The 20211-nt window shown below is 37.4% G+C and overlaps 1 protein-coding gene across 1 annotated transcript in view; it reads left to right on the top strand.

Moving 5' to 3' along the window:
- The window catches only part of PDE3A (phosphodiesterase 3A), a gene marked incomplete at its 5' end in the record, with an annotated part of 271313 nt that overhangs the window by 216199 nt on the left and 34903 nt on the right, over positions 1 to 20211 (top strand). Inside the window, 3 exons of the mRNA XM_080661415.1 lie at positions 8990 to 9247; positions 11380 to 11534; positions 12757 to 12881. Coding sequence (XP_080517541.1) covers positions 8990 to 9247; positions 11380 to 11534; positions 12757 to 12881 — 538 coding nt within the window. The remainder of the gene's footprint in view (positions 1 to 8989; positions 9248 to 11379; positions 11535 to 12756; positions 12882 to 20211) is intronic.

Below are 20211 nucleotides of genomic sequence, written 5' to 3'. Positions count from 1 at the left end.
TAGTTGGTATTCATTGCATTTTTTTATGATAAAAACATTTAAGATTTATTCTTTTACCATTTCAAATATGCAATGCAGCATTATTATCTATTGCACTATTCTGTACTCACACCTATCCTTTTCTACCTGAAGTACTCTTTACTTCACTTGAACTTTGTCCTCAAAGGCCATTCTCTCTCTACCTCCAGTCTTTTAGGATCTTCTCTTTTCCCAAAAGATATTCATTCATTATACACTAATTCTCTGCTTACTCTTTTCATATATGTACCAAATTATAGAAACATGTGTAATGTGCTTTCTTTTACCAGTATTATTACTTCTCCTTGGCAGTTTCACTATTTTCTGAATAGTACTTACTCTAGAATCAGTTTCTTAAATATAATTTTTATTCATGACTTCAATATTGCAGTAACTATTCTCAATATTTTTTTATTTTAAGTTTAAGATTAGAAAATAAAATTGTGCTAGAAGGTTAAAATATTTTAGGGTGGCTTCTAAAATTTCAGTTATTTGTTTTAAGGAAATATCTTGGACACTATAATTTTTCTTTTTATATTTCCTTAAGGTGAACTGGAGAGAGGAAATGTACTTATCTTTGGAGGTTGGAAGTATAGTTCTTATAACTTTACTCATTTCTAATATCACTGAGTGTCTAAAAAGTACCAGATCCTCAGCGAGGCGCTTGGAGTAAACGGTGAATGAAAATTAGCATTGCCTTTGTCCTCCTTCCACTCTCAGCCTCAGAGAGGAAGACAAACTTTCATCCAATGACCATACACCAGAAGTTGAATTGAAAACTGTCACAAGTTCTATGACAGAGAGGTTCTATGAATACATCGGAGAACTGGTCGGAGATGAAAGGTTTCTCTGAAGTTACAGCTCCCGTGGTTTTTCATTTGTTTTGTTGTTGATGCTTTCAGAGTATGGAGCACAGAATGCCCCAAGAGAATTCACATGGAGACCAGTTTGGCTGCTACTGCTGCAGGCCAGAGATCTCCCAGATCAGTAGTAGTAGATGCAAATCAGTAGCATAGATAAGTGCCCCCAGATCACAAGGTAGGAAAGTTCTAGTGATAAATGACACAACGTGGATAAAACCAATGCCACTGAAGGCTCACAAAACCATTGTGTTAGAATGCACATTTTAATGATTTTTGTTTTATGAATATTTAATCACAATAGGTAATTACATGTGGAAAATAATTTAAATCAAGTTGTGCATGAAAAGAGGTCATGTTTACAATGTGTGTCTTATAAAAATTGAGAAAGGGGACAGAACTGAAATGTTTCCTTAGAGGAAGTATTGCTAATGTGATCCTAATTTCACTTAAACAGTGCTCCTGAGAGACATAACACAATTTAAACACTTTTATTACTTTCTACCAATAGTCTTATGTAAATTATTCTTTTTTTGGGGTTTTTTTTTCTGTGAAAAAAATCTAAACTCTGAGAGAGCAGCACTCATTCAAAAAGATGTTCAGACAATTAGAGTTCTTCACAAAAGCAGAATACTGCCATCTGTTGTTCACTGAAATTGGTTTTAGACTAAGCAAATATAAACCTCAAGTTCAATAGTAATTCTGAAAACAAACAAAAATCAAATTCATCAACTTGCGAGTTCATACTTATTTTAGAGGTGTTTAATTTTCCTATAATGTTTACAAACTTGTACTAGATCAGAAAATCCAATTTCTTCCACCAGCAGAAATAATAATGCTTTTTATTTGCACAGCAATTTGTACTAAGCCAAGCCTCTCCACCTTCATTTGCATGCACACCCCTGTGAACAGTTTATTACCTAAACTCCTCATAGCTTTGCCATCTCATCTTTCTAAACAGAGATAAGCAGTTTGGACGTCAATGCAGCTGTTATCTTCTTGGAGATATGGGTGTTTACTAAAGTACACAATTTAATAAGTATATTTTATTTCTTAAATAATAAGTGTTCTGTGATAATTACTTTTTAAGCTATTGGGTGAATTTGCTAGTGTCTGGAAGGTACTTAGGAAACAGAGGGACAGTTTTAATAATTTTTGTCTTATTGGCAGATAGACTATAGGGAAATAAAGAAGGACACAAGGCCATGTACAACATCCCATTTGGTGATATGGAATTTTCTTTGAACATCAAAAGAAAGGGAAGTGAAGAATTCTGGTAACTGCTGGAGTTTGTTGTGTCTCACGTCTCAAATGGGGCCAGCAGCGGTGTTGGTGGAAAGAGGTTTGATGAAGGGCCTGATATGTTATTCTCCTACTGTACATACATATTATCTTAAGGAGAAAATCCAAATGTAAACTCATATTCTCTGCCAGAAAATTAAAATAAGCAAACATCTGCTTCCTTAAGGATGGCATCTAGCCAAGGTTCAGCCTACAATGAGTTACTGCAAAATTTTCACATGATTTCATTTTTTAAAAATTTCCCAACCAACTTCAAGTCTAAAATTATAAATGAGTCCTATGAAAGTATAAACACATATGCAATTTTGCTGGCTCTGAGGTCAGAACCAGTGATACACCAAAGATCATTTATTGAATCCTGCTCTTCTTCTAAATACATTAAAGACCAAGAGAGTACTCTTCCTAATATCATAGACAGCCTCCCGGAGAAAGATTTGGAGGGTGCTGGGTGGTGGCAAACTACTTTAGACATGTAGAGGGAGACAGCTCCCAAAAACCCATCAGGCATCTTTTCCTAGCACTGAGGACCAAAGTTGGGTAAGAAGTCCCAGTGACTCTCTCCCTTTATGTGTCATCCCTTACACTGTTTATTCCTCTCTTATCCCAATTCCCTTTTCACCCTGAGAATGTTCTTCCCATGCTGTTTGCCTCCCAGGGTGCTTCCCAGGATGATTAAAAGAAAAGAAAAAAAAAAAACAAAGACAAAAAATCACTTCCAACAATGGAGCTAAGATGCCTGCTTTTAGAATTCCTTTCACATACTGTGTTATATAAATCATGCCAGTGCAATGAACCATATTAACTGAAAGCAGGACTTTTGTACAATTACTAAATTTAATCTCAGAAGTATTAGCTAGTATAATCTTTATGCCTTTGTTTACCTGGAATAAGAAGTGAAAGTATTTTTTTTGTTGTTTTATTTTGTTATTGTTGGTAGTGAAATCTTATCTCTATGCTACCTTCATTTATAAACTACTGGCCCAGTATAAGTAAGAGACAAACGTGCGAGCACAAATATGCATCTCTTTGTACACACAGTTTTTTCAATGCAATAATAATAATGATAATAATAATGGTGACTATAGTTATTTATCAAACATATGCTATCGGCCAAGCACTCTTCTGAGTTCTATATGTGCCTGATCTCATTTAATCGTCAATATACTACACAGTAGGTATTATTATCATTAGCCCCCTTTTAGAGAAACAAGAATATAGATGAATTTTCTAAAATCCCAAATTTCAAATCTGAAATATGAACACAGGAAGATCCTGTGCTCTGAAAAGTCCCATGTACTACCTCATAAAATAAAAATTTGATGTTGATGAATGAATAAAAATTTCACTCTGGTATCCTAGTTCTTTATCATTTGGCTCTCCAGCTTCTCACATATACAATCTTCTAAATTATGTACATGATGAAAATAGGCCCTTGTATCTTTTTGCATCCCAAGTGCTAATTCATAGACCAGTAGTTGGTCTGTTACTGTAAGAAATTTTTAAAGCAGAGAGTTATAAAAATGACATATATTTTCCATACCTCTAGAAAGGTCTTTTATATGTAAATCTGCAGGCTTTCACGCAGGTTTTGATGGAGAACCAAGACTTTCTCTTTGACTATGTGTCCACTATATGGAATTTTCAGTTGTCTTTCTTACATCCACCACACCTACATTTCATTGTCTACAACTGCCAGTGCCAGGTGTGTTTTTTATGGTGGAAAAGACTTGGGCACTTGGAAGCATTCTGAGTTGAAAATCTTTCAGATACATTATTTTCTTTTTGAATCTTTACAGTTGCATCTCCCCTACTTAATTTAACAGAAATCAATGGTAAAGCCAAGAAAATCAGTTATTTTTGGTTTGATATATAAAACTGCACTTGCCTCCACTGTTTATCAGACTTAAATTCCAGATTTTCTATTTAAAGGTGGCAACCCAAATTTGGTTATTATTTAAACAGTGTCTGGGGAAATTATACTTGCATTTTCTTAAATGTTAAATATAAATATTTCTATTATAAGGAGAGCCTGCGAAGTAGAATGTTTTCTATTGCTTGGTTACTTTTTTCTTTAAAGGAAAAGATTTGTTTGATCTGCTCCATAAAAAGACTCAACTGTGGTTTTATGCTTAGTATAGTTCATTACTGCACTCAAAGATGATTTCAGGCTGTTAGCTTAAGACTTTCCTTTAAAGTAACTTTCGTATAAACTTTACCTTGAGTGTTTGTTATCACTATTGAAGATTTCATAAGTTAAACGAAATATTTCTGAGTATTACTTGGTATACTTAGAAATTTAGTGATACTATTGAAGGTTGAATAGGTGTGGGACTGCCCTCTGTGAGAGTCACTCCATTGTTTCATGTTATACATCATATGTGAGGAAACTCTGCCATCCACTAAAGCTCCTCTCCCCTAAAATCCCTGCATGGTAGACATGCCTGCATCTTTGTTATTTGCCTGCTGTTTACTGAAATAGTGGCCAGTCTGTCTTCCAGGCTTTCAGCATTTTATGTGTGGTTAGTCTGGGCGATTCCTTGGCAGATGGATCTGATTGTTGGTTTTAGATTTCATGCTTCATTGAAGCCTCTGGCTATTTGAGCCAAAAAGTGGTGATAACGTCTTATGTGTGATACAACTTTTGACTGTTATACCAATAAGCCAATAAAGCAAAGACCTGACTTATTAATAGCGGGGAGAGTTTCCATGGTAAAAGTATTCACTTTGGTTTCTTAGCCAATTCCGATATGATTAAACACTTCTTATTGGCTTGAATAATGTGTTTTTTTTTTTTCACTTGAAGAAATTTGCTTTCACAAAGTCTTTAGCACAAGTATTATTGAAATATGTAATGTGCTTATTTCCTAAATTTTTATGTTAACACTGACTGACTTATGAGGATGAGTTTTTAGTTCTGTTTCTATTTTAGCTTGAAGTTTTTAATGTTTTTGAGTATATAAGAAATACATCTATTACTTTAAAAGATATAAAATTAAAGAATTATGAAAACACTGTTCTCTCAACAATAATTTATTTTAAAAATTATAATTCTAACTATCAGTAAAAAATAATTCTATCAGTGAACATGCTCTACTTTTTCAGATTTGCAAGTTTTAAATACTGAGAACATTTTGAGAAAACCTCTCTAAATATTAATTATTAGAGCATAAACTGTTAATTTCTGTGTCAGAAAGTCTACAAATGTATATCCTGGAAACAAAGTTTGACTTAAATTTTCAATTTTTTAGGGAAGGTGTGCAACTTGTTAGTTCAACTTTATTAGAATGACATGGGTAGGAATAAATATTACTCTTTCAGAAGATCATACTGAGTTTTTCAGAAACATAATAATTAGAGATGCATTTGAAAATTCATGTTTCTGCAAGGGAGTGTTAACCTAGTTCACTGGCATTTCTTGTGGACATTTTTGAAGTTAACAATATAGGTACATAAGCGAAATGTACATAATTATACATCCTAACGCTGTTTCTATTACACTAAATTTTTATACTGGTTTAAAATATATATTTAGGCCTACACACAGAGAAAAACATGGCCCAATCCTATATAATAAAAGGGTAATATGCAACTCGAATGGCAGAAAGACAGGTTGCTATGACACGCCCTGACCACCAAGGGGACAGACGCTCAATGCAGGAGCTGCCCCCTGGTGGTCAGTGCGCTCCCACAGGGGGAGCACCACTCAGCCAGAAGCTGGGCTCATGGCTGGCGTGCACAGCGGCAGTGGCAGAAGCCTCTGCCACCTCCGCAACAGTGCTAAGGATGTCCTACTGACAGCTTAGGCCTGCTTCCCATGGGGAGCGGGCCTAAGCTGTCAGTCAGACATCCCCTGAGGGTTTCTGGACTGCGAGAGAGCGCAGGACGGGCTGAGGGACCCTCCCCGCCATGTGCATGAATTTATGCACCGGGCCTCTAGTGATTAAATAAGACATTAAATACAGGTATGTATACATAAGAACTTAAGATGAAAAGGTTCAGTATTTATTCCAGTGTACTAGCTCAGCACTTAAGCTGAAGCATGAGAGTACTTGTGTTTGCAGCCCAGCATTTCTAAGTTCCAGCTATCTGATTCTGATTTTGCCAAGTTATTTTTTACAATAAAAATGAAGTTAATGCCTGGCTAGTATGGCTCAGTGGTTGAGCATCAACCCATGCACCAGGAGGTCATGGTTCAATTCCTGGTCAGGGCACATGCCCCTGTCACGGGCTTGATCCCCAGTGTGGGGCATGCTGGAGGCAGCCGATCAATGATTCTCTCATCATTGATGTATCTCTCTCTCTCCCTCTCCTTTTCTCTGAAATCAATAAAAATATATTTTAAAAAAAAAGATTCTCTCTCATCATTGATGTTTCTATTTCTATCTCACGCTCCATTCCTGTCAGAAATCAATAAAAATATACTTTTAAAAAAATGAAGTTAAGACATGTGAAAAGATGCTCAACATCACTAATCATCAGAGAAATGCAAATTAAAACCACAATCAGATATCACCTCACATCCATCAGAATAGCTATCATCAATAAATAAGCACACAACAAGTGTTGGTTAGGATGTGGGGAAAAGGGAATGCAACTATTGGTGGGAATGCAGACTGGTGCAGCCACTGTGGATAACAGTATGAAGGTTCCTCAAAACATTAAAAATGGAATTGCCTTATGACCCAGCAAGTCCACTTCTGGGTATATATCCAAAGGAACCCCAAACACTAATTTGAAAGAATATATGCACCCCTATGTGCATTGAAGCATTATTTACAATAGTGAAGATATAAAAGCAGCTCAAGTGCCCATCAATAGACAAGTAGATAAAAAAGCTGTGGTACGTATATACATATATACAGCTATAGCCAATGAAAAGAACAAAATCTTACCATTTGTGACTGCATGGATGGATCTAAAAGGCATTATCTCAGTGAAATAAGTCAGTCACAGAAAGAAAAATACTACATAATTTCACTTATGTGTGGAATCTAAAGAACAATATAAACAAAACAGAAACAGACTCATAGATACAAAGAACAGACTGATGGTTGCCAGAGGGAAGGGGTTTAGAGAAACTGGGTAAAAATGGTAAAGGGATTGAGAAGTACAGATTGTTAGTTACAAAATGGTCATGGGGATGTAAAGTACAGCATAGAAAATATCCTATATAATAAAAGCCTAATATGCTAAGTGTCCAGTCGTCCAGTTGGCCATTCAACCAATCAAAGCGTAATATGCTAATAATATGTTAAGGCCTCTCAACTGCTCGCTATGATGTGCACTGACCACCAGGGGGCAGACAGTCAACCAGTCGACCAGTTGCTATGATGTGCACTGACAACCAGGGGGAAGATGCTCCAACTGGTAGGTTAGCTTGCTGCTGGGGTCTGGCTGATTGGGACTGAGCGAGACAGGCTGAACATGCCCTGGAGCCCTCCCATGGTCCTTCCCCGGCTGGCCAACCTCCCTCATCTCTCCCTGGCCCCGAGTGTGCATCAGTGGGGTTGCTCAGCCTGGCCTGCACCCTCTCACAATCCAGGACCCCTCAGGGGATGTCAGAGAGCTGGTTTCAGCCTAATCTCACAGGCCAGGCCGAGCGACCCCACTGGTGCACAAATTCGTGCACCGGGCCTCTAGTAGTCAATAATATTCTAGTAGCTATGTATAGTGCCAGTTGGGTACTGGTAATATCAGGGGGGAACACTTTGTATGCAATTGTCTAACCACTATGTTGTACACCTAAAACTAGTACAAAATAATATTGAATGAACACTGTAATTTAATTTTTTTTACTTTAAAGCACAATTTTGCCCTAGCCAGTTTGGCTCAGTGGATAGTGTCGGCCTGTGGACTGAAGGGTCTTGAGTTCAATTCCTGGTCAAGGGCACGTGTTTTGGTTTCAGGCTCTATCCCCAGCCTTGATTGGGGTGCATGCAGGAGGCAACCAATGGATGTATCTCTCTTACAACAATGATTCTCTCTCTGTCTCTCCCTCTCCCTTCCACTCTCTCTGAATATCAATGGAAAATATCTTTGGGTGAGGGGAGGGAAAAAAACACCCAATTTTTTTTCTTTTTTTTAAATTTATCTTCCTATGGACCTTCTCCACCCCATACCCTCCCCCCTCCACCCCCACACACACACCCAGGCCTTCACCACACTAATGGCTCTCAGTCTGATAGGCAGTTTGGCAAAATATGATAAATGTGTTGCAGAATTCCAGAACTAAAATGTCTAATCTTAGCAACCACCAGAAGAGGGACAATTGTGAATTTGAACACAAATTGAGTTGCTTTTTGTGCTTATCTCTAATAGTAGTTGAATAAGTACCACAAACTAGGCTAGAATATTACATCTTAATAAAGCTAAAGCTTTGTATTTTCAGAAAGAAATTACTAAAATTAAAATCGTATAGTATATTAACAATGTTATTTCCAAAATGAAATTGCTAGATAATATACATTAAAATGTTGAGCTCTTCATAAGGAATAATGAATATGAAGTTTTCTCAGGTTCTCTGAAATTTTGTGCCTTTTAAAAATTAATGTTTATGTGTTTAATCTCTTTAAATGTATTCTACCTCCCCCCAAATTTCTAGCATTAAAAAAAGTGTGCCATAAACACAAACATGGTGGAAGCCATGGAAAATTTTGGCAAAGTTTGAAACAGAAATGTGTTTTGAATGTTACTCTCCTGTAGCCCCAAAGAGTCAATTCAGTCCATTTGGCAAACAAGCCCAGTTCATTCCCTGTGCCTTCAGATGCAGACCTTTGCTTATCTGACTGTTCCTTTGTTTGGTGTCTCAGTCTTCAGGAACCAGTATCACTGTGGACATTGCCGTGATGGGCGAGGCTCACGGCCTCATTACCGACCTCCTGGCAGACCCTTCTCTGCCCCCCAATGTGTGCACATCCTTGCGGGCCGTGAGCAACCTGCTCAGCACCCAGCTCACCTTCCAGGCCATTCACAAGCCCCGAGTGAATCCTGTTGTTTCCTTCAGTGAAAACTATACCTGTTCTGATTCTGAAGAAAGCTCCGAAAAAGACAAGCTGGCTATTCCCAAGGTAGGTAGGAGTGACACACCCATGGAAAGCTTAAACGTTTTCTTTTTTCCTCTAGGCCTCTCTCTTGTCACTCGGAACCCATATGCTAATTTAAGTCAGTGTCTCAGTGAAATGACTTGATCATGGTGACCAGAGTAACGAAAGTTTAACATGAAGACTTCTGTCCTTATACTTGATTGCTTTCTGTAAATTAAAATTTTACCATTTTACGTTACCTTTTTTTTATTCAGACTTTCAAGAAGTTTTTACTTCTATATGCCCGGCCCTGTTGAGTGGGATAAGGTTATAGCAGAACAACAACAACAAAAAGTCCCTGTTCCCATTCTGGTGTGGCTTCTGTGTAAAATCCATTGCCTTCTGAAACACACCGTTTCTCCACTCTTTGCATTCTTAGTATGGTATCCTTCATTGTACTCTAATAGCTTTCCCAACCCAATAAGATTTGAACTCAGAACAGTTTTAGTTGATTTTGGATTATTTAAAGTAAAAAAATGGTCTTCACGTTTTGTATTTTTTTTTCTTTTTACACAGAAGATATACTAAGAATTTCATAGAAGTAAGCTATAGGGGATAGCTCCTAAACTTGGTGTAGACCTCACATTAGTCGAGAACAAGTCGTATGAAAGACTAAAAAAATAAATAAAATTTAAGTGGTCCCTGGTACGTCCTGCACCCTTATCTATTTGGGAAACCAGCAGCCATTCTCTTGAACTGGTGATCAATCAGTAACATGCAAGCTCTTGCTGTTGTGTCTCTTGGCTCAGGGATGTGTTCTTTACACAACCTTGTCAATTAGCTGTTTACATAGTTTCCTTCCAACATCTTCTTCTCTGAGAAAGGTATGGCTCAGCATGACATGGAACGGAGAGAGATTAACTGATTCCTTTGGCTCTCAAAATAGATATGAAGTCGAGGACAGATTTATAGGCAATAATCCTGGTATTTACAGTGTGTGACCTTTTGTCTTGCTATTGAATTACCTTCTAAGATGCAAATTAAGATCTTTAAGAGGCATGGAAAACTACTTAGTATCAGAGGTATATACTTCATTTCTCAGAAATTTCTAAATCCTCAAGAGAGCAGGCTGCATCTTTATAAACTGTGCTTACACGATCCGTCTATTCGACCAATGGTTTGAGCTCCTACCTATTGTAACAGCTGCTGCAGTTGTAGCAGAATATCTCCACTTTCATTTTTAAGATGAGGACCCTCTTTACCATGCTGGTGCTCATCCTGGTGAGCTCAGAATCTTGCCTCAGTGCTGATGATGCCACATACCCCACTTAGGATATGAAAGGAGAAGAAATAATAAAGAGAAAGTTGCAGGTCAACCAGCAACGTCTCCTACTAGGAGGAATTGGTACTGATGACGTTACCCATAGGCCTGAGGTCTAAGTGACATTAACCACAAAGAGGTGGTCCATTTTATGTTACACTCTTACTCTTTTTTTTTAAATATATTTTTTATTGATTTTAGAGAGGAAGGAAGAGGGAGAGATAGAGACATCAATGATGAGAGAGAATCATTGATTGGCTGCCTCCTGCACGCTCCCCACTAGGGATCAAGCCTACAACCCAGGTATGTGCCCTTGACTGGAATTGAACCTGGGACCTCTCAGTTTGCAGGCCGCTGAGCCAAACCTGCTAGGGCCACTCTTTTACTCTCATGTCCTGTCATTTGTACATCAAGAAATTAAAATTAAATTAATAAACACTTTAGTGTAGAGACTGTTGTGCAAGATGATATAAATTAATTCATGCCCCAAACAAGTGACTGTTGAGGGAAATCTGCTCATAATAACTAAAATGACATGTGTGTATAGGTATATAAATTCTGTTGAACTAATAAAACTATAAAATCACCTCAAAAGTAGTTGACTGTCATTCCAATAATCCTATATTCATGTAATCATTGAAGTGAATATTCCAAAATGTTATTTTATAGTATTCATTTGTTTTGACCAGAGTCTTTTATTGCATATCTGAGTACCCACATTTTAGACAGGTGATATTCAACCAATATAGTTTAATAAATTTGCTTCCAAGTAAAAGCCATTTTCTTCCATTATTTGACATTGCGCTTAGTGGTAGAAAATATGCTTGGTAATAAAATCAACTCTCCTTTTTCTTAGCGCCTGAGAAGGAGCTTGCCCCCCGGTTTGTTGAGACGAGTTTCGTCAACTTGGACAACCACCACTTCAGCCACAGGTCTACCCACTTTGGAGCCGGCCCCAGTACGGCGGGATCGCAGCGCCAGCATCAAACTGCATGAAGCACCTTTACCAAGGTTAGCAATGCTCCTATTCGTTTCACATCTCTTAGAGAAGTTAGTTACCAAACAGGAATTGTAAATTACAGGGGAAGGGAGGCCCAACCAATTACAGTTGGTTGGAGGCCAGCTTTGGAAATGAAAAAAAAAAGTGTATGCATGGTTTAAATGCAGAGCAGCACAGGGATTAACATCAGATAATTAGGCTTACATTGTGTTTTGAACAATGCATGCAGATTAAGTTTTGGTTTGGAACATCTCCAAAATGTAAATCCCATTAATTACATTTCTATGTAACATTCTCTATTCTACCGATAGATTATTAATTCCAGATTTATTTACAATAATAACCTAGACCAGGGGTCCTCAAACTATGGCCCGAGGCCCACATGCGCCCGCCGAGGACATTTATAAGGCCCGCCGGGTGCCGCTGCCTGTCCTGCTTAGCAGCTGACTCGTCCCAGGCCCGCAGTGCGCATAGGAATTTGTTCATAGTTTGTTTTTTTTTAAACTATAGTCCGGCCCTCCAACAGTCTGAGGGACAGTGAACTGGCCCCCTGTTTAAAAAGTCTGAGGACCCCTGACCTAGACAAACCAAGGATGTCCTGCAGAAAGCATTCCCTAAATGAAGCTCACCATCCATTATCTTTCACCTAGTAAATAGCATAGTGTTTAGCAGCAGGTTCATCATTCGCATGTTTACAAGGAGATTTTGATCATCATCCTTTTTTCCCCATTAGAAGAAATTGTAGGCTAACTCCCTGTTGCTGACCTTTTCCTTCCCAAGGAAATATTGCAAAAATGTTACTTTTGAATGATTTTACAAGCATTTAATTTTTTAATTTAGATATACCAAGAAGGATAAATAATAAAGAACACAATTCATGTAAGTCCCTCTGCATCTTAACTAGTTAATTTGCCAAGTCTTTAGGAAACCTATGAGGAACATGATTCTGTAAATAGAAAGAAATGTTTGATTCCTAGTAATTGGATACGTAGGAAAGTTATCTTTGCGCTTTTGTTAACCCATATGCTTGATGAGTGACTGCTAAATCCACACAGCAGAGACTGAGCTTAGATGCCCTATTTTGTCATTTGGACAAGGTGGTTCTATCACTGAACCTGGACCATGACTTAGATTGGCAAGTCTAATATGGAAATGATGGTTGGGTTTTGGCAAGTTCTGTCCCAGTGATGGATGAACAATTTATTTATTCTTCTTTATGCTCTGTCTTTATAGTGCTGGTAGTTCTGATTCTTGGAATAACCCCACGGTGATGACCCTCACCAAAAGCAGATCCTTCACTTCGTCCTATGCCGTTTCTGCAGCTAACTATGTAAAGGCTAAAAAGCCAAGTCGCCCAGGTAAGTGACTTGCTGGGAGAAGAGTTCGTATTCACTGAATGTGCAGTCACCGAGAGAACTAAGCCTTAAGTGTTTAAATAAGATTCAGAGGATGCTCTGCACATGGGTATATTTGGTTTGACTCTTCTAAAAAGAAAAAAACCTCAATAACCAATTAATTACCTAAATTTCCACTTTATATGATGAAACAGATGCTTTCAAGGTTGCTGTACCAGTTATTCTATCTTGAGCATATTGGATGAATAGGAAATCACATATCACCACTGAGGATAATCTTTGGAAGCTTCATCTTATAATATCAGAGCTAATAATGTACTTATGAAATTTTAATTTTATTCTTAGTGGCTATTAAAAAAAACTTATTTTTCAGGAGTATGATATTTATAGGAGTTTGAAGAAATGCTTTATTTACTATACATATAATTTTTCAAAGAAATTCTTACTTTATGTTGTCACTCACCACCCCCTTCTCACTGGGCTGTGAAGACATTCAAACTCTGCCTGCCTTGATAGCCCCAAACTCCAATTTTTGTGTCATCAGCCTCATGACATTGCTAATAGCTCTGCTGGCTTGTTTTTCTAATTGCTGCATCCTGCTGCCTGGGTTCTCAGCCTTTTGCTCCAGGCTAATTGTTAGTAAATAATGCTCTGAAAGGAAGAACAGTTCATGGGATTTTAGTCACATGCTAAGGATCTCTTCTTTCTAGAAACCTAGTCCTCCAAATTAGTTGTCTCATCTTGATAGTGTTTTTATTTAATTCAGCATTTCTATTTGTTGTCAAAGCAACAGGAATTTACTATAAACTACAGAATCATAGGCAGAAGCAGAAGTTCTCAAAATGACAATGTTTTTATGAGGGTTAGAGAAATAGTACTCACATCCCACTAATATTTCAAGAGACCAACTGAAATATACTCTTAAGTATAGGAGACACAAATTAAGGAAACATTTCTGTTGTCTGTTTTTACATCTATAAATAAAATGTAGTGATTTCTTTCCCTTTGATCCCCCCCTTTATATTGGTGACTGTTTCTTGAAACCATTTAGGCACCAACGTTGCTTAAATTTCTACTGTTTGGTGTTAGGAAGACACTTTCTCCAGCAAGTATACTTTTCTTGGAATTGCATCACTGAATGAAACGATTAAAGGTTATTTGGTTTTCCAAAACTAATCTGGTCCTCTCTGCTCTTTGAAAATGTTCATTAAATCTTATAACTTAGGTCATTAATGGCCTGAGAAATAGACTGGACTTTTCATCTAGGCCAGGAACAGGCAAGGTGGGAAGATACTTAAACTGGGTTGCCCTGGGGGCAGATACAGATTAGCTCAGTGTTGTGGAGACTCAGGTGGGACTTCAGCAAGGTGAAGGAACTGAGTGTGAGCATTTCACATTAAACCTGAGACTTTTAAAGAGGCACTAAAGTGGTCATAGGTCAGGAGGACCCCTAGGCTCCCTATAAAAATATCCTATCTAATAAAGAGGGAATATGCTAATTGACCCATCACTCTGTCACAAAGATGGCTGCACCCACAGCTGAGGCCAAGTCCCATAAGGAGCCTTAACAAGCAATCAGCAGGGACCTGAGGCTACACCCTCCCCTGCCCCCGTGGGGCTTGACAGGGGACCTCAGGCCACGCCCCCCACCCTGGCGTCAGGCTGGGGGACCTCAGGCCACACCTCCCGCCCCAATGGCAGGCCAGGGGACCTGAGGCCACACCCCCTCCCCAGTGGGGCTTGATGGGAGACCTCAAGGTGCGCTTCCCATCCTGGTGTTGGGCTAGGGGACTCAAGCTGCTCCCCCAGCCCCAGCACCAGGCCACGCCCCCCACCAGGCGGGGCTTAACAGGGGACCTGAGGCTTTGCCCCCCTCCCAGTGCTGTGTTGGAGGAACTCAGACCGTGCCCCCGCCCAGCGGGGCTTGATGGGGGACCTCAGGCCATGCCCCCCATCCTGGCGCCGGGCCAGAGGACCTGAGGCTACGCCCCATGCCCAGCAGGGCTTGACAAGGGTGGAACTGGTCGGGTCTGGATCCAGCCCAATGTGGGGGGCCGGCTGGGTCTGGGTCTCACGTGATTTTGAGGTGCATGTTGGTGGGCGGGGACTTGACTCTGGGTCCCGAGGTCAGCCCCAGACTCTGACAGGAGGAAGATTTTCATATACATTTTACTAATTTTCTTTCATCTCTGACACTTCTATTATAGGGAAAGGGCAAATAGCAATATTAAATTATTTCCTCTAATTAATTCCCTTTTAATGTGCACGAATTTTATGCACCAGGTCACTAGTGTGCAAATAATTTTTGAAGGAAAGCATCACCAGTTAAGGGCCATATGATTTCAACATATCAAATTCAAACAAATTGGAACTTACAACCAAGATCACTAAGCATACAAGAAACATGAGTTAGAGAAAAAGGACAGAAAATAACTTTACAGATCTCTAAAAGGGTGGAGATATTTAAATGCTAAAATATTTCATTTAATTTTAAAATATTTAAAGAAAAATACAAGGTTATAAAAATAACAGCAATGGGAGAAGATATCATTGAAGGTCATCTAAACATAACTTTTAAAAACATAATCAAGGTAATACGCTATGTTAAGTGATGTAATATAGTATTCAAGGGAAAATTAATAAACGGGGAGGCAGAAAATGTGAAGAAATTACCCAGAGTGCAACATAAATGAGAAACTGGAAAATGTAAAAGATTTTAAAGAATAAGAAAAGGACTTAGACTTTCTAATTAGATAATCATAGTTGTAGTAGAGAACAGGGGACATAAACTCTGAGGAAAAGTGGAGTAAAGGGGAAAAAATTCACACATGGACACAAAATTGTGAAACTACACAGCATCAAAGACAAAAATAAAATTTAAAGTCAGCCAGATAAAGTCAAATAACCTTTTCCAGAAAAGCAGTCAGTCTGAGAGCAGAACTTTCTAGAATAAAGGGCATCAGAACACAGAATATTTTACTCAAAGTTCTGAGAGAATCTAATAGTCAACCTATAATTGTGTGTCTGTCAAATCTATCTCACAAGAATAGGAGTGAACTAAAGACATTTTCCTATAAGTCAAAACTTTACCAACTACCAAATTTTAACTAGAGGAACTTATGATGGATGAAGTCTAGAAATAAAAGTAATAGCAGAGAAGTCTAAGATGTAATAAAAATGGTGAATAAATAAATTTGAAAACCATGAGTCCATCAAACAAACATCATATGCATAAATAATAGCATTTCCAGATTTGTGGGTATTTTTAAAAGACAGAATTAAAATATTGGACAATAATAATATGTTACTCAAAAAATAAAATATAAATGTAAGTATTCTACATTATCGTGTACCTCAGGAAATGGATTCAGATGAAGAAACTGAGACACAGAAATGTCAAGTAAATTGTCCAAGCTCACATAATTCATCCTAAATTCTTTATTTTGTCTTGATGACTTTATACTGGAAAAAAAATTGAGAACAACAAATTGAGGCAATTTAAAATTAAAATCTTTTGGCACTGCCCTTGACTGAGTACAAGATAATGGAATGATTTGGTTTTCTGTCTCTCATTTTCTTCATTTAGGTAATAAAATTAAAATCACAGTAACCAACATGATAAACTCAAGAAGGTGAAATTGAATCATTATGTTGCATTCCTGAAACTAATATATTGTTACATTATTATACCTTGGTAAAAAGAAAGAAAAGGAAGCTGAAAATTATGGTTAGTGATTTCACTGGAAATAACAGAACAAATGGGGGAACAGAAATGAGGAACAGCCTCATCTTCCTCTGTCCTGCTCCCCAATTCATATGACTGCTCTCAGTAAGAAAGGGCCGAGTGTCAAAGGAAAAGAATGTCCATGTAAGATATTGCAAAGGCAGATGGTAGAAAGTAGAGCCACAGCCAAGGCAAACGTCTCTTTCCCTTCTTGGCATAAAGAGCATAAGGTATCTCTATCATGATTACTTTGGAGAGGACTTTGCATTACGGCATCTCTAGACTGCTATCACAGCAGAGCTAAATGTTTATAAAATAGCCTATATGTTAAGCATGCTTAATTCAACTAAAATCCCTGAAAGTCTGCCAAAAGGGGGAAAAAAATCCATCAAGAATCAGAGACCTGAAATTCAATTACAGTTCTCCCTGATCAGATGGATCCTTCTGCTTTGAAACCCTTGTTTCCTTTTAATGATGGTATCGGGTTGATTGAGCTAACTAGGTGTGTTATGTTTGATATAACTGACTGTGACGCCAGCTAGTTTAAACTAAACTATGTAGAAAGGGACCTGGTAAAGTCCCTTTATGTGGAAAAGAATATAAGGAAATAGAATCAAAGTGTGAATAGAGTCTAAGGAGGAAAATACCAACCAATAGGCAAAAGAGGTAAGAGAATGCAAGCAGAAAGTAGAAAATAGGACCACTGAAAAAAGAAGTGACCTGTTTTTAGAGGGGACTAATGAAATCTGTGCTTTGCACAAATCTTTCAACAGTGTGTCCTCTAGCTTGATCAGTCAGCATTAATTTAAATAGCTGAAACACAACCAGTTATTTACAGTTACTAATATAAAATAAATGGATGAAATCACAGAGGAGTCTTGATTAAAGCATAAAATAGGAGATTCAAATTTGATTTGCATTTTCAATCTTGCTTTTCTATTTATGAGTCACTGACAATGTAGAGCTGCCATTATGTCATTAATGAGCTTTTAAAATTCCTCTGATTTCATACTTAATGTGTTTGTAGTAGTCCCTTCCCAGATTCTTATAATTCTTATAAAATTCTTATAATCTCATTTTAGTGATTACAGACCTTTCTGTAATCATTAAAGTTAGACTGAGTTTTTTCCTATAGAAAATTTGAAATGAGAGATAACTTAAATTATGACTTTGTGATTTTATTTTTGCATTCTCTATACTTTAGATACATGTTCTGTTTTGGAAAACTATTAGAATTGTCCATTTGCCTGTGGGCAGGGAAAAGAGGCATGTATTTATCAGACATGCTGGTTCCTTTCTTGTTCAATTAAAATTAAGCCGAGAGAGTTTTACAGCACAAAACAGATGGATTCACTTAAATAATTTCCTTCCAGTATTGTTTATCATCTCCCTTTGATTGCCCAAAGTTCCTTGTGTCTTGACACACATTTTTTCATGCTCTTGGGAGCAAGAAATTACAGACTGAATTACTCAAAGGACTTGGCATTTTAGAATTTTTTAAAGTTATATCTTAAATTTTTTTATTTTTTTATGTTTTAAGTATTTCACATTAGACCAGTTTCAGTTACTCAAGGATTAGTATGTCATGAGCTAAGTCTCTTTTCTGGAGTCTCTTAAAATTACTGAGTATAAATGAAGATAAGCATATTTGAATGAATACATATTTATCTGCATCCCTTTACCAGGTTGTGTGTGTGTAAATGTGTGAGTGTACAACATAAAGGTGGATGAGATTTCAAATGTTATGAAGTTCACTAACATTACACCCTATTACACTTAAGCTACCTTAAAAAACAATCTGTTCTTGAAAACTTGAAAAAAAGGGTCTTTCTCCCATTTCCTTGGAGTATCCAGTTCCTGTGTCTGAAATAATTTCATTTGTAGTCTTTCCCTTCTAAAAAGATTAGTTGGTTTTTATCTTCACTTACATCTTTCCATCTACTTGAAAACTAATATGTAAACATGGGCCCATTTCCTATGGCATTCTCTTTCTGTTTTTAAAACTTTAAGTAAACTAAGATAATGCACACTGTGAGAAATAGTAGTTCAGTTTTGGAAACAAAGGAATTTATATGTTTATACCTTATCTTCTCACCTACAGAATAAAAATATCCCTGCATTTCAAGGCTGTTGCCAAGACTCTTGCTTGTTAGCTGTATTCAAAATACATAGACTCGCAGCTCTGCAGAAGCAAAGTGCTTCTCCTCTGGTTCAAGGTTTATTTTAAATTTCATCCCAGGCAGTAAATGTGGAGTCTTAAGGTCTGCTTATGTTTTTTGTTTTTTTTTAAGTTTAGTTAATCCATGAGTTCTAAGAATTCTAATCGTTGAGTGGATTTTTAAGAGAGAATTTCATTTCTCTGAGAACATCAGCTGGCATCTACTAAAAATTAGCAATGAAAAAAAATCACTCTTCTCGTAAATGACCTTCAGAGAGTACGCTGTGTCAAAACAGAAATGTGCAATGTTTCCACAGGCTTTGTAAAAAAGTGGTAGAAACTTGTCAAAAAACTCACAATTACCTAGCAAAATAATGAAGGAAATGTCTAAGGCAATGCCTAGCAGGAATCTCTTTTTTTTTTAAGGCCGCAATTAAACCCTTGCCTTGGCCCGCAGCTCTGTACCATCTTACCCAGCAACCTCTCTGGCCACGTTCCCTGCCCCTCTTCTTCCTCCTTGCTAAGCTGAAGCCACACTGATCCTCTGGTAGGTCCCTCTTTCTAGAACATGCTTCCCCAGGTGCTTGTCTAAATAGACATTTAGATTTCTGTTGAAATTTTACAGAGAGCATTTCTGTCCTCTGTCCTCTGGCCTCTACCCCCGCATTATTTTTCTTTCTATTACTTAAAACTGCCTGACTTTCTTGTCTTCCTTTTCCTCCTATATCTCTTCCTTTTTTTTCCTTAACCTTCTTCTTTTTCCTTCCTTCTCCTCTTCTCTTTCCTCCTCTTCTTTTAAGGCCTTTCCTTCTTCTAATTCTTTTTTAATTTTTGTTTCCCTACAAAAGAGTGGAAGCTCCATAAAAATAGAGCATTTTTTGTTCACTACTGCCTCCTTAGCCCCTGGAACAGGGCACACAGTCAGTATTCCTTGAATGAGCAAATCATTGAGCTAATTTGTAACCTTTATAACACGTCACACCCCCATCCAGCTCCTTAATGCTTATACTGCTTTTTTTCTAATATATCTGCTGACCTAGTCAGCTGTAATCTAACAAATAGTCTAAATTAAACTAGTCTTTTTTAACATTTATTTTACATATATGTGTAATAATGTGAATAGGATGTTATATAGCAGTGGAGAAGTGAGAAGGGATTTAGAGCTTGTTGAAAATTTTATTTCCTGCATTTTCTAAAGTTATAATAAGAAAATCTAATTACATTAGGTTTTAATATAATTTACAATATAAATCTAATATTAGAGATAATATTAAAAATTAAATTTATTCTGGGGCCTCCAAATAGTCTTTTTTTAAAAAAATTACAACCATTAATACTTCACAGGTATCTGTAACACACTTGCTGCACCCAATGATAGGTTGGTTGAGAAACTCTGAGATAAATATATAGTGAACTTAATTTTCTTTTGGCTTAAGAGACAATGTGATATG

Source organism: Plecotus auritus, assembly GCF_963455305.1.
Source record: "Plecotus auritus genome assembly, chromosome: 3".
NCBI classification, from domain to species: domain Eukaryota; kingdom Metazoa; phylum Chordata; class Mammalia; order Chiroptera; family Vespertilionidae; genus Plecotus; species Plecotus auritus.
Note: the sequence above shows the minus strand (reverse complement) of the source record. Positions and strands in the feature narration are given on the sequence as shown.